Source organism: Micromys minutus (assembly GCF_963924665.1).
Source record: "Micromys minutus genome assembly, chromosome: 12".
Classification (NCBI taxonomy): Eukaryota; Metazoa; Chordata; class Mammalia; order Rodentia; family Muridae; genus Micromys; species Micromys minutus.
In genome coordinates, this window is record NC_137981.1 from 32,103,830 (window position 1) to 32,119,857 (window position 16,028).

The 16,028-nt window shown below is 38.6% G+C and overlaps 1 protein-coding gene across 1 annotated transcript in view; it reads right to left on the reverse strand.

Annotated features, from left to right (window-relative positions):
* Positions 1 to 16,028, reverse strand: part of DNAH12 (dynein axonemal heavy chain 12) — a gene marked incomplete at both ends in the record, with an annotated part of 152,272 nt that overhangs the window by 111,213 nt on the left and 25,031 nt on the right. Inside the window, 5 exons of the mRNA XM_080926847.1 lie at positions 11,373 to 11,616; positions 11,950 to 12,143; positions 12,934 to 13,068; positions 14,157 to 14,282; positions 15,472 to 15,607. Of these exons, the coding sequence (XP_080782973.1) occupies positions 11,373 to 11,616; positions 11,950 to 12,143; positions 12,934 to 13,068; positions 14,157 to 14,282; positions 15,472 to 15,607 (835 nt within the window). The remainder of the gene's footprint in view (positions 1 to 11,372; positions 11,617 to 11,949; positions 12,144 to 12,933; positions 13,069 to 14,156; positions 14,283 to 15,471; positions 15,608 to 16,028) is intronic.

Here is a 16,028-nt window from a genome sequence, read left to right on the forward strand (position 1 = left end):
ATATAAACCATCACTGAAGGAAGCTAAGATATGAACCTAGAAGCAGAAACTGAAGCAGAGTTTGTGGAAAATGCTGCCTGCTGGTTTGTTTTCCTTGGCTTGCTCAGCTACTTTCTTTTGCAGCCTAGGCTTATCTGTAGGTTGAAGCCCCCTACAGTGAGTGGACTGCGTCCTCCTACATCAGTTATTTGTCAAGGTAAGGTCCCTACAATCATGCCCACATGCCAGTCTGATGGAGGCAATTCTCCTCAATTGAGATTCCTTCTTCCTAAACACATCTAGACTGTGTCAAGTAAACAAACACTAATCAGAACAATTAAATTCTCAGAAATATCAATAAAACTATTTATAAAAGAATACATTATCTTAAGACAATAATACTATACAAATTGGTCTATAAATTTAATCCCTGTCTTAGTTACTTTCCTATTGCTATGAAAAAAACACCGAAACCAAGGTAACTTTTAAAAGAACACACTTAATTCAGGTGCAGTTTCAGAGAATTAAGCCTGTGATGGCAGAGTGCAGGAACAGCTAAGAGTGAGCTCACATCTTGATCCACAACCAGAAGTCAAAGAGAGAGCTCTGGGAATCCCAGAAGTGTTCTGAAACCCACCCTCCAACCCCAATGGCATACCTCCTCCAACAAGTCCATAACTCCTAATTCTTCCCAAAGGGTTCCACTGACTGGGGACCAACTATTTAAATATATGACCTATTTGGGGTTATTCTCATTTAAACTACTGAAATCCCCATCCAAACCCCAGTTGCCTTTCTATCACAAATGCACAAGCTGATTGGGAAAATGTAAGATATTCAGAATAACCACAGCAAATTTTAAAAAGAACAAAGTTGGGAGACTCGTACTTTCCAATTTCAAAACATATTATAAAAAAAATACACAATAACTTTGGGAGCCCATTCTAGCCAGGGAGGTAAATATACTAACTGCAGATCTCCACCTGTCCCTCCTCTTCTCCAACTCAATCCCCCAGTCTTGTTCCAGATTTGCTGCAGACCACCCACTGCTGCCTCCACCTTCTCTTTCCTGACCCTGCACAAACCCCCTTCCCCCTCCATGTGCTCCCATAGAGGTCACTTAGCCCTCCTCCTCCAACCTTCCTTCTTCCTACTTACCACTTAACCCTGGCCCTCAACTCTGTGAAGCATCCTCTGGGAACCTGCAGGCCACTCTGTCCAGAGAGGAAAGAAGGATAACTGCATATCTAATCCTTTTCTCTTCCAAATCCAATTCTCTAGTCTTATTCCCAGCTCTGTAGCTGACCACCTGTTAAAGGCTCTCTTTTTCCCTCCTCCATATCCAGTGGAGATCTTCCCCTCTAAATTTCTCCTCAAACCTCAACTTGTTTTATCCCAGCCTCCAGCTCCAGTAAGCATTCCCTGGGAAACCTGCTCTGACCAGAGAAGCCAGTAGTCTAACTAGGTCTTCACCTCTCCCTTCTCTTTCTTGCCCCCATCTTTGTAGCAGACTAGTTCCTGTAGCCTCCTCTCTTCTATATATCCAACTGATTATGCAGATCTCCACTAACCTTCCTCCTCATTCATCCTGTTAACTCCAGCGGGCATTCTCTGGGAACCTGACAGCCAAGCCAGCCAGAGAAACAAGAAAGCCAGCTATGGACCTTTACTCTCCATCCTCTCCTATATATCGAATCCTTTGGTCTCAATCCCAGCTCTGTAGCAAACTATCTGTTGTAGCCTCTGTTCATTCTCTGCCACCATTCCTAGGAAATTTAGCAGATTCTGGTGGAACACCCTAATTTCCTCTCTGTCTTCAGGCCCTGCTCTCATTGCCTGCTCATCATTCCTAAGTATTAGCTCCCAATACCTAGGAACACATTTTACACAGAATCCCCAGTGTCCACACCTATCAGGATCCCAGAAGAATTTTCTACTGGGCAAAACACAGCTAGCACACTTTCTTAAGAACTAAAGAGGGCAAGAGAAACTAAGGAATAAAACACCCACCTGTCAAAAAGAAGACTACAAATGCCAGCCCAGACGACTATGCCCAGCACAACTTTCAGTCACAATAGATGAAGAAAATAAGACATTTAATGATAAAGCAAACTTTAAGTAATATCTATTTACAAATTCAGCCCTACAAAAGGCACTAAAAGGAAAATTCCAACCTAAAGAGGTAAAACACACCCAAAAGAACACACAAGAAAAGATCCCAAAAGAAGGGAAACCCACAAACACCACAAAAACAAAACAACAGGAATCAACAAACACTGCTCACTGATATCTCTCAACACCTGTCAGTGGTCTGTGTTGCAATTCTAAGATACTAGATCACTATACCCTGCAAAACTTTCAATCATCATAGATGGAGAAAATAAGATATTCTACAGTAAATTCAATGTAAACAATATCTCCCTACAAAGGTGCTAAAAGGAAAAGTACAACCTAAGGAGATTAACTATAGGCTAACAGTAAATTCAAAAATAGGATCCATCCTGATGCTGCATCCCAGAAACACACTTCAGTATCAAAGATAAACATTATCTTTGTAAAGATTATCAGGGTAAAGAGTAAGAGAAAGATATTCTAAGAAAATGGATTTATGAATCAAGCTGGTACAGGCACTTTAATATCTAACAAAATAGACTTCAAAACCAAAATGAATCAAAGAGATAGGGAAGAAACCTACATGCTCATCAGAGAAAAAAATCCACCAAGAGGACATTTCAACTCTTTTGTTTTTGTTTTTATTGGATATTCTCTGTATCTACATTTCAAACGTTATTTTCTTTTGCCCTACTACCATTCTCCCTGCCCCCTCTACTTGTTTCCATGAAGGTGCTCCCTCTCCCAACCACTGGCTACTACTCAGCGCCTTGGCATTGCCCTACACTGGGAAAACTTGCCTTCACTGGACCAAAGGCCTCTTCTCCCACTGATGCCAGACAATGCTATCCTCTGCTACATATGCAACTGGAGCCATGGGTCTCTCCATGTGTGCTCATTGGTTGGTGTTTCAGTCCATGAGAGTTCTGTAGAATTTGGTTTGTTGATAATGTTGTTCTTCCCATGGGGTTGCAAACCCTTTCAGCTCCTTCAGTACTTTCTCTAGCTGTGTCAATGGGGTACCCGTGTTCAGTCCAATGGTTAGTTGCAAGCATCCTCAACTGTATCTATATGACTCTGAAAGAGCCATTGATGAGGCATCTATATCTGGCTTCTGCCAGTAAGCACTTCTTGGCATCAGCAATAGTGCTTGGGTTTGGTGGCTGCATATGGAGTGGATCCTCAGGTGAAGCAGTCTCTGAATGATCTTTTCTTCAATCCCTGCTCTTCTATTTGACCTTGCATTTCCTACTGTGAATGTCTTGTTCTCCCTTCTAAGAAGGACTGAGGCATCCACATTCTGGCCTTCCTTCTTTTTGAGCTTCATAAGGTCTGTAAATTGTTTCTTGGGTATTCAAGTTTTTGGGCTAGTATCGCTTATCGGTGAGTACATACCATGTGTGTTCTTTTGTGACTGGGTTACCTCACTCAGGCTGATTGCTTCTAGCTTCATCCATTTGCCTAGTAATTTTATAAAGTTATTGTTTCTAACAGCTGAGTAGTACTCCATTATATAAATGTATCACAATTTCTGTATTCATTTCTTTGTTGAAGGACATCTGGATTCTTTCCAGCTTTTGGCTATTATAAATAAGGCTGCTATGAACATGGTGGAACATGTGTCCTTGTTATATGTTGGAGTGACTTTCAGGTATATGTCCAAACCTGGAATAGCTAGATTTTTAGATAGTACTATGTCCAATTTTCTGAGGAACCACCAGACTGTTTTCCAAAGTGGTTGTACCAGCTTGCAATCCCACCAATAATGGAGGACTATTTCTCTTTTTCCACATCCTTACCAGCATCTGTTGTCACATGAGTTTTTGATCTTAGCCCATTCTGAGGTGTGAGGTGGACTCTCAGTTTTGACTTGCATTTCCCTGATGACTAGGGACGTTGAGCATTTCTTTAGGTGCTTCTCAGCCATTCAGTGTTTTTCAGTTGAGAATTCTTGGTTTAGCTTTGTACCCCGTTTTTAAATAGGATTATTTGATTCTCTGAAGTCTAACTTCTTGGGTTCTTTGCATATACTGGATATCAGTCCTCTATCAGATGTAGGATTGATAAAAATCCTTTCCCAATCTGTTGGCTACCATTTTGTCTTTTTGACAGTGTTTTTAGCATTACAAAAATTTGCAATTTCATGAGGTCCCATTTGTCGATTCTAGATCTTAGAGCATAAGCTATTGGTGTACTGTTCAGAAAAATTTTCCCTTTGCCTATGTGTTCTAAGCTCTTCTCCCACTTTCTCTTCTAATAGTTTCAATGTACATGGTTTCATGTGGAGGCCTTTAATCCACTTGGAGTTGAGCTTTGTACAAGGAGATAAGAATGGATCGATTTGCATTCTTCTGCATGCTGACTGCCAGTTGAACCAACATCATTTGTTGAAGAGGCTGTCCTTTTTCCATTGAATGTTTTTAGCTCCTTTGTCAAAGATCAAGTGACCATAAGAGTGTGGGTTCATTTCTGGGTCTTTAATTCTGTTCCATTGATCTACCTGCCTGTCTTTGTACCGATACCAAGGGATTTTTATCAGGATTTATCTGTAATACAGCTTGAGATCAGGAATGGTGATTGTGCTGCTAGTTCTTTTATTGTTGAGAATAATTTTTGCTATTCTGGGTTGTTTGTTATTCTAAATAAATTTGCAAATTGTTCTTTCTAGCTCTATGTAGATTTGAGTGGGAATTTTGATGGGGATTGCATTGAATCTATTGCTTCTGGCAAGATGGCCATTTTTTGCTATGTTGATCCTTCCAATCTATGAACATGGGAGATCTTTCCATTTTCTGAGATCTTCTTCAATTTCCTTCTTCAGAGACTTAAAGTTCTTCTCATACAGATGTTTCACTTGCTTGGTAAGGGTCACACCAGGGTATTTTATCTTGTTTGTGATTATTGTAAAGGGAATGAAGAAAATCATTTTCCTAATTTCTTTCTCAGCCTGTTTACTCTTTGATTAAAGAAATGCTACTTATATGTTTGAGTTAATTTTATATCCAGTCACTTTGCTGAAGTGATTTACCAACTGTAGGAGTTCTCTGGTGGAATTTTTGGGGTCACTTAAGTATACTATCATATCATCTGCAAATAGTGATATTTTGACTTCTTCCTTTCCAATTTGTATCCCTTTGACTTCCTTTTGTTGTCTAATTGTTCTGGCTAGGATTTCCAGTACTATATTGAATAGGTAGGAGAAGAGTGAGCAGCCTTGTCTAGTCCCTGATTTTAGTGGGATTGCTTCAAGTTTCTCACCATTTAATTTGATGTTGGCTACTAGTTTGCTGTATATTGCTTTTACTATATTTAGGTATGGGCCTTGAATTCCTAAGTTTTACAAGACACTTAACATGAAGGGGTGTTGAATTTTGTAAAATGCTTTCTTAGCATCTAATGAGGTGATCATGTGGGTTTTTTCTTTGAGTTTGTTTATAGGGTAGATTACATTAATGGATTTCCATATATTGAACCATCCCTGCATTCCTGGGCTAAAGCCTACTTGATCATGGTGAATGATCTTTCTGATGCGTTCTTGGATTTGGTTGGCAAGAATATTATTTAGTATTTTTGCATTGGTGTCCATGAGGGAAATTGGTCTGAAGTTCTCTTTTTTTGTAGGGTCTTTGTGTGGTTTAGGTATAAGCGTAATTGTGACTTTGAAGAATGAGTTGGGTAGTGTTCCTTCTGTTTCTATTTTGTGGAACAGTTTGGAGAGTATTGGTATTAGATGTTCTATGAAGGTCTGATAGAATTAAACACTGAACCCATCTTGTCCTGGGCTTTTCTTTTGGTTGGGAAGCTGTTGGTGACTGCTTCTATTTCTTTGGGTGTTATGGGACTGTTTAGATGGTTTAACTTTGGTACCCAATATCTGCCTAGAAATATGTCTATTTCCTCTAGATTTCCCAGGTTTTTTTATGTGTATAGGTTTTTGTAGGAGGATCTGATGATTTCTTGAATTTCCTCAGTTTCTGTTGTTATGTCTCCACTTTCCTTTCTGATTTTGTTAATTTGGATACTCTCTCTTTGCCCTCTAGTTAGTCTGGCTAAGGGTTTATCAATCTTGTTAATTTTCTCAAAGAACTATCTCCTGGTTTTGTTGATTCTTTGTATAGTTCTTTTTGTTTCTACTTGGTTGATTCCAGCTACGAGTTTGATTATTTCCCACTGTCTACTCCTTCTGGTTGTATCTGCTTCTTTTTGTTCTAGAGCTTTCAGGTGTGCTGTCAAGCTGCTAGGGTATCCTCTCTCCAGTTTCTTTTTGGAGGCACTCAAAGCTATGAGTTTTCCTTTCAGTACTGCTTTCATTGCAACCCATAAGTTTGGATATGTTGTGCCTTCATTTTTGTTAAATTCTAAAAATCCTTAATTTCTTTTTTTAAATTTCTTCCTTGACCAAGTTATCATTGAGTAGAGCATTATTCAGCTTCCATGTGTATGTGGGCTTTTGTTGTTTTTGTTGTTATTGAAGACCAGCCTAAATCTATGGTGATCTGATAGGATGCATGGGATTATTTTGATCTTCTTGTATCTTTTGAGGCCTGTTTTGTGAGTGACTACATGGTCAATTTTGAAAAAGGTACCGTGAGATGCTGAGAAGAAGGTATATTCTTTGGTTTTAGGATGAAATGTTCTATAGATGTCTGTTAACTCCATTTGGTTCATTAGTTCTGTTAGTTTCACTATGTCCTTTTTCAGTTCCTGCTCCTATTATCTGTCCATTGATGAGAGTGGGGTGTTGAAGTCTCCCACTATTATTGTGTATGGTGCAATATATTCTTTGAGCTTAAGTAGAGTTTCTTTTATGAATGTGGGTGCCCTTGTATTTGGAGTGTAGATGTTCAGGATTGAGAGTTCATCTTGATAGATTTTTCCTTTGATGAGTAAAAAGTGACCTTTCTTATATTTTTTGATAACTTTTGGTTGAAAATCTATTTTATTCGATATTAGAATAGCTACTCCATCTTGTTTCTTGGGACCATTTGCTTGGAAAGTTTTCCCCCAGCCTTTTATTCTGAGGTAGTGTCTGTCTTTGTCACTGACATGAGTTTCCTGTATGCAGCAAAAAGCTGGATCCTGTTTACTTATCCAATCTGATAGTTTATGTCTTTTCATTGGGAAATTGAGTCCACTAACGTTAAGAGATATTATGGAATAGTGATCGTTGTTTCCTGTTAATTTTGTTGTTAGAGATAGAATCATGTTTGTGTGGTTTTCTTCTTTTGGCTTTGTTGCAAGGAGATTATTTTCTTGCTTTTCCTAGGATGTAGTTTTCCTCCCTGTGTTGGAGTTTTCCATCTATTATCCTTTGTAGGGCTGAATTTGTGGACAAACATTGTGTAAATTTGGTTTTGTCCTGGAATATCTTGGTTTCTTCATCTATAGTAATGGAGAGTTTTGCTGGATATAGTAACCTGGGCTGCCATTTGTGTTCTCTTAGGGTCTGTATGACTTCTGTCCAGGATCTCCTAGCTTTCATAGTCTCTGTTAAGAAGTCCAGTTGTATTTTTGATTGGCCTGCCTTTATATGTTACTTGTCTTTCCCCCTTATTGCTATTAGTATTCTTTCTTTGTTTTTAACCTTTGATGTTTTAACTATTATGTGTTAGGAGAAATTTCTTTTCTGGTCCAATCTATTTGGAATCATGTAGGCTTCTTTTTGTTCATGGTCAACTCTTTCTTTAGGTTGGGGAAGCACCAAGTCCCAACAAGTAGGAAAGGAGAAGGGCAAATACAAGGAAGAAACAAATCAAGAAGATGCTGGAGTAGAGACATCTCTTGCATGGCTTTCATTAAAGACTACCTAAGTAAAAAAAGAAAGAAACATTTAAACAGTTTAAATCACATATTGACCCTTACACATTGATAGCAGGAGACTTCAGTACTCAAGTCTCACCAACAGACAGATCATCCAGAAAAAAACTAAACAGAGGAATTGCTAGATCTAACTGATGTTGTAAAAGAAACCTAACAGATATTTACACAACATTTCACACAAACACAAAAAGAAATCAAAGAAGGTATCTAGAAAAGAAAATATCTCCCATGCTCATGTTTTGATGGGATTGATATAGTAAAAATGGCAAACTTGCCAAAAGCAATCTACAAGTTCAAGGCATTCCCCATCACAACAAAACACAATTCTTCACAGATCCTGGAAGGTCAAGTTTCAGCTTTATGATAAGTCCTTACTGCTGAAGACACAATGCATTTTGGTTATAGAATATATATCAAGATGGTACTGACCAGAAAATTTCCTCCATGCTGTCTAGCTTTCAGAGTGATGGAAGGTATTATGCAGACTGCTGGGGAAAAAAAGACATCAGTGGTGTTACCTAGTGCTGGACCCTGCATGCTACAAAACTGACCTATCGGGCAAGACATGCTTACCCATGCAATGGTGATATGAAGGTTATTGGGATAATCAACTACTCCCTGATTGGATCTAAGGCATGCTTCACAGAAGGAAACCAATGTCTGGTACTATAAATGTAGTGATAAGCCCATGTTTCAGGAGGTCACAGACCCTAAAGAGGAACTACTGTTGTTCCATCCAATACACAGGTTGAACTGCCTTCTGAATAGCTATGTATAGACTTGTAGATTAGTACTGCTCTCATCTAGGCAAAGAAGCTTTTATCTTTGGTGGGCATCAGTTAATGCAGAGACTGCCAGAGTGCTAAGAATAAGTCCCTATTGAGTGCTTAGAGCTAAATGGGACCTCTATATCACATACCTGCCTTGGGCTTATGGAACATCATAGGAAGGCGAGTGTTAAGAATATAAGAGCCAGGGGATGGAAAGAAGTCTGTGAAATACTGTCTTTGAGATGTGACATAACTGTCATGAATTGCTGTAGCCACATGTTACCTGTTTGAGGCCTGCTCAATATCAAGTGAACAAGATCAGATATCATTCCAGCAGGTATCAGTAATTGAATTTTTTTTAAAGGAGAAGATATGAAGGGGTGGGAAAAGGAAGAATACTGGTTAGGAGCCAGGAGTTTGGGCTTATACCTATAATCACAGCACTGCCATTTTGACACCAATCCATGCTACACAGTGAAAAAGCTAGGCAGGGGGAATACAGAATCAGCTGGTCTCAGTAAAAAGGGTGAAAGATCTGAAAAGGTATTTTTCCAAGGAAGGCATGAAAATAGCCAATAAGCTCGTGAGAAGATATTCAGCCTTCGAGTAGATGCAAGTCAAAGATTCCATGAGATTCCACTTCATACTCACTAGAGTGGCCAAAGCCACCAGAGATGACCATGGCAAGTGTAAAGTATGTTACCCAGCAAGCACCAAGCTTCTTTTTTCTCTCATGTGACTTATGCGAATATTACTTATCTGACTCCACAGTTCCAGAGGGACTGTAGGCACAGGTAAAACACAGAAAACCCAGAGAAGGAGAAGCAGGTGTTATATAAAAAAAAATTAATGTTATGATCAGTTCTATAATAACAATTTTAACAACATATGGTATTCAAGGTAAATTAAGCAAAATAAGGGGGTCATAACACATGCTACATGTTATGGGATGTAAGACAATATATTCACAGTTATAGTTGTAACAGAAGTCTGAAAATAATCGAGAAAGTGCTAACGCTGACCATCTGAGTAACATAGAGGAGAGATACGAGATGAGAGTTTGCAGATACTAATTTTTTACCATAAACTGTATCAAACATTGAAAGTAATCCTTGAGTAATTTACTACTTTTTACTGAAGCACCTTGTTCAGTCATTGGAAGGGTATGATACCGATAGGGTAGAACTTTGTCACACCACAGACCTGTAGCCTGGGCATACTAGCTACACATGTGTCATTGTCAGTAGAACCATGGGTACATTACTCTCTTTCTAAAAGAATGATGTGACAGCTAGTGAGAGTCCAAGGTGTAGTTCTAACCCTGGACAGGTACAAGTAGGAGGATCATGAAGTTGAGGAGAGTCTGAGCTACATGAATTCCCAGCTAGGTTGGGCTGCATGAAGACATGGGTTCAATTCTAAGACCTACATGGGAGATGAAGAAAACTCACTCCTGTATGTTGTTCTTTGACTTCTATGCCCATATAAGGCACGTATGTGCATGCACAGGAAGATGCCCCTGAGCAATGACAGTCATAGTTGTCCTCTGGGCTCCACACACATGCATGGGTGGATGCCTGTACATAAACATGCTCCTCCATACATGAACACACAGTAAACACATGTGCATGTACATGGCATACATATTAATAGTTTTGTCTAAAATGAAGAAGGTGATGATCCAAAGCTGAGGCAAAACTATTTTTAAACTGCACTGATGATGTAGATCTCCATTTCCATCTTTCGTTTGTTTTGGGTTACTAGATGGCCCAGCCTAGCCTGGAACTTGAAATCTCTCTACCTCAGCCTGCTAGAATGAAAGGCGTGTGCTACCACATCATCTCCATATTTTTCTTTTTCTTTAGGTGTCAATGTTATTTTCTCCAAACAGCCATCTCAGAGCTACATGAAGTTCAAAACTTACCCTTAAAAATGTGAAAATATAAGAAGGAACCAAATTGAAGCCAATTTGAACAAATCTTCAATTTTTAATAGGGGTCAAGAAAAGTTTAAGTTCCCAAGATCTCCCTGGCTGAGTGACATCCAGGCTGACAAGTTGAGACATGAATGCTGGGCAAGCCACCGTGTCACCGTTGAACAAACCAACCAATGAGAACAGGATGAGTGTACCACAAAGAAATGTTCCTAGGTGAAAAATGTAACTGAAACTTGGCACAGATGTTTGAGGCTTTTGTGATTTGTGTGCTTAAAAGCTCTATAGCATTCTGGCTTGTCACGGTGACCCCCTAAGAGTGAGGAGAAAGAGAGAGAGAGAGAGAGAGAGAGAGAGAGAGAGAGAGAGAGAGAGAGAGAGAGAGAGAAAGAGGAGGAAGAGGAGAAGAAGGAGGAGGAGGGAGGAAGGAAGAGAGAGAGTCCTTTCATAGAGGCAGTATAAGAATGCCAATGCCAAGCAGGAATATTATAGGAATATTATTAGCCAGCTTAGGCTATATGCTTACCCCTGAACCAATTGCCACAGCCATACAAATGCTGCATTAGGACCGGCTCATCTTGCGTCAGGCGCTCTGAGAAGACTAGTTAGTTATTGATTAAACCCTTTTTATATGGAGCTGGACTAATGACCTATACAACATCTAAGATCAGAGGGTAAATTTTATACTTTATATAATATACAACTTAATATTGAGAAGAGATGCATAACATTTCAATGCCATTTGAACACGTGTATACCTTAAAAATTTTTATCTGCTCCATTACTGTAGTACACATAGCAATTGTAGGACTCTCCTTTGGTTCTTCTTCAGGTTTCTCATCTGCCAAAGATCGTTTTCTTGCTGCCTTTCTTCTTTCTTGTAATTCTTTCTTTTGCTTAGTTTGGAAGAACTTCAGTATCTTAAAAACTTCTCGAGAAAACTCATCTATGTCAGTTTCCATGCTCTCTCCATTGAGGTCCAGAAACCCTCCATCCATCCACCTGAATTTACAGGAAAAGTCATTTAAAACTCACATTTTTTAACCATGAAGAAGTATTAACCAACTTTTGTGTAGATTCCTCATTCTTCTTCTGTAAGAGAGACAGCCAAGGCACACAGGTAGAGTAGATTGAACAGCATCATTTCAATGACAATGCCCGTGCTGACACATGTATCTGATCACAAATAGCAATGACACTATCCAAATATGCAAACTTGATCCCGCACGTCTAATTTTGTGAAAGTGTTAGTAAACAAGCTATACAAAATGCAAACTGAGAGCACTGTTTATGTCATTTGCATACTTTTTTTTTTACTATGTTACCAGAAATTACCGTTTTTCTGTTCTCTGCCACTTCAGAACAAAATTAAAAAACTTCTGGTAGGGCTCAATGGTGACTTTTAACTTTTCCAGTTCAGGATACTTTGTCAATTCCCATTTGAAAAGTTCCTCTTCTTTATTAATAAACTGAACCGCGTCTTCTGATTCCTGAATACGTTTCTGTAGTTGTCTTACATCTGCCACGTACTAAAAGCAAACAAATGCCCATTCTAGAAATAGCCAGGTGATATTATAACAAGAATGAATAATACTACATCAGGTATGTTCTTTTATTTATACAGTGACTTTAAATATTAACTTTGAAACATCACTACGATGAGGAGTAAGATACAATTACACACACTATATGATAATAAACACAGTATCAAGCTTAAGAATTAAGTAAGCCTGGCAGGGACCAGGTATGGATGTCTCCTCAGAGGCTCTGCCAGAGCCATACTGATACAGTTGAGGATGCTTGCAGCTAACCATTGGACTGAACACGGGGACCACAATGGAGGAGCTAAAGAAAGGACTGAAGGAACTGAAAGGGTTTGCAAGCCCATGGGAAGAACAACATTATCAACCAACCAAACCCTCCAGAACTCCCATGGACTAAAACACCAACCGATGAGCACACATGGAGAGACCCAGGCCTCCAGTTGCATGTGTAGCAGAGGACAGCACTGTCTGGCATCAATGGGAGAAGAGGCCTTTTGGTCCAGTGAAGGCGAGTTTTCCCAGTATAGGGAAATGACAAGGCACTGAGGTGGAGAGGGTGATTGGGAGAGGGAACATCTTTATGGAAGCAAGTGGAGGGGGGAGGGCAGGAAGTGGGGGATAACATTTGAAATGTAAATACAGAGAATATCCAATAGAATAATAAAAAAAAGAATCAAGTAATGTCATGCTTGCTCTGTATTTTGAAACCAGTGTTAATCTACCCTGTACTAACAACCTAGAGCTGGCCACAGTCACAGCCCTACATGTATCTGACCTGTTGCATGCGGTCCAGTTCTGCAAACTCTGTGAACTCTTCCATGCAGCGCGATTCTTTTTCTATTTCCAAAATCAGTTTCTCTCTCTTGGCTATGAGTTCATTTTCTTTGGCATGTTTAGAACTCTCAATGAGCTTTTTAAAAAGATAATTTAGTGATGTTAATTAATGTAGTAGAAAGAAAAGAATTTTCAAAGAAAAACATGAATGTTTTATACTAATTTAGAGAAAAATGGAAACAGAATCATTGTCTTTAATGACTGGTATAAAACTGCAAAGAGAAAGTTACAGCGACAAATTTTCCTAGAGCTTTCAAAACACAGAATTAATTATATAGTTTGACTATTTAATATATTCAGTATATTGAAATCTAACATTTTTTTAGTATACACATAGCATATATCATGAGCTGTTAAATGCCCTTTCTATGTATTTTTTCTTCAGAGAAAAAGAGATATATGGAAGTCGAGAGGGATATCAAAGTTATAAGATCATACAAGAAAAAAATCTTTCCTATCCCAGGCTTTTCCTTATTATTCTATTTTGTATTGCAGTTCAGGATAAAGCAGGTGATTACTTTTGGGGATTTTTAAATTATATTCAGTCTGATATAAAATCCTAAGTTGCTACTACCAATCTCTATGAATTTGAACAAGTGAATCAACTTCTGAGTTTCATCTTAATCATCTATAAAGCGAGGCAAATAGGAACAGCCAGGAAAGTATGAGTATTTAATAATTTAATAAACAAGAACCACTTCGTTCAGTGCTTACTATTAATTTTCGTAATTGTATTGACTTCTTTGTTTCATCCTATGTTTACCAAAGCTGGTGAGTTAAACCTAGACGCATGTTCTCAGCTGGCAAGACCATAACAGGTAAAAGACAGAGACATCGACACACATGAAATTCTTAAAGTCAGTGGCAAGTTGGTAAGAAAATGAGAACTAAAATGCCAGAATATGGAGAGTGAGATGGCTCCACCAGTAAAGGTGACTACGGCTAAGCCTGACGACAGCCTGAGTTCAAAACCCAGGCCCCACAGGTAAAAGTAGATTCAACTCCTGAAAATTGTCCTCTTTTCTCCACATGCACACCATAGTGTATACACAAACACACACACACACACACGGGGGGGGGGGAGGGAATGGAAGAAGGGTGAAGGGGAAGGGAAATAATACTAAAAATGTCAGAACACAAATGATACACTTAAAATATACTTACCTCATCATTCTCATCAAAGACAGGAGTAATTTTAGTAGGCCACAAGAGGACAGTTGCATTTAAATTTAAGTCTTCTTGAGACAATATAAAAGCATCTAAAAAGTAACTCATTTGGCGTTTAGATTCCTACGAAAGAAACTCTAGATATATATATCATATAAAAAAGAATGGAGCCAACAATTTCTAATATTCTTTCAAATTTAATATTTTATGCACTGTTCAACTCACATGGATATTTCAACAGCTAATTTCATATGTTTATTTGGTTCAAGACATACACCTATACCTTAATGTAAATTTTAACGCACTTTAAATGTGCTGGTGGCACGTGCTGGTAGGATTTGCTGAAGGAGGCAGAGGCAGGAGGACCACGAGGTTGAGGCCAGCCTGGGCTAGACATTTTTAGCAGAGCTTGTTAGAGCACACCTTTAATTCCAGCATTCGGGATAGCTAGAGATACAGAGAAACCCTGTCTCAAAAACAAGACACAAAACAACAACAACAGACTTGAAACAAATAAACAAAGATGGCTTTGTGTGTAATGTACTTGCTGCACAAGACCTGAGTTTCACTCTCCAGTACTAAACAGTAAACAGATGTAGTGTCTGGTGCCAGCATGTGGAAGGTGGAGACAGGATGATCTGAGGGACTTACTAATTGGAAAGACTAGCTGAGTAAGTAAGCTCCGGATTCAGTGATAGAAATCCTAAACAAACAAACAAGCAGGAGAGCGAGGAGGAGACACCCGATGATGACTTCTGCCCTCCACACACAAAACCCACGTGCATCTCCCCCACAAACACACTTTCATTTACGAAGTTATTTCTCACTTATTGTTGACTTAATATAAAGGTAACTCTTTGACTCCTTGTACATGATTTTAAAGTGTAATCAAATGTTTGGCAACCTTTGAAACTGTTTTAAAATATCTTAAATTATCTTTGTTCTTATGATTTGATTTTTTAATCTTTGATGATAAGTACTTGTCTCATTCTACATCTCTAGTAACATTATCAGGTTTTAAGACTACTATTAGATGTAGAGAGTCAAAAACTTTTTCTTAACTTTGTTTAAGAATATGCACATAATTGATGAAAATAAAGAACATCAAACACATCATTTCAGAGAAAATCACATACAAGCATACAGGGGAGGAGAAGAAAGAGCAATGATGTGACCAGAAAACCACACAGACACCTTCTGGGCTGCTCTGCTTTTTGACCTGGGCATGTCAATGCTCATAACTCACCTGATGATAGCTTCTAAGTTTTTATGTTTCTGGTTTTCGGTTTGTTTGTTTCTTTGTTTTCTTTACCTGGATTCTTAGAGCCAAGTCATGAATTCCTATGGTTCGAGCTTTTTCTACGAAAGCGATTAGCTCCATCATTTCTTCTGTTGTCTCGGGAACTCGTAGAGCATGCTCTTTAATTACTTCAAATTCACTGCAAATACTGACAGGACATTCTGACTTACTACACTTATGGTAAGTAGCTTGTAGCATACTTAATAAATATGTGGTATTGTTGTTATAAAACAAGAAATCTCTATGCTAAAAACAACTGGCTGGTTCATTAAGATATCATATAATATTTAAGCTTAGTTTGTCTGAGGTCACCATAGATCATATCAATATAAATAAAGCTAATATTTACAAATGAAAGTCTAGCATAATTTTTTCTAATGATCTCTTAAACACTCTTCAAGATTTTGATAAGCCATGTAGCAGACCTTAAGTCTAACAGTCTTGATATAATCCTGCCTCAGCTGCTAGAAGAGTGGTGTTTAGTTTTGTTAATTTGACACAAAGTAGGGTCTAATGAGAGGAGGAGACCTCAACAAAGGACTTGTTTCCATCAGACTGGCCTGGGGCGT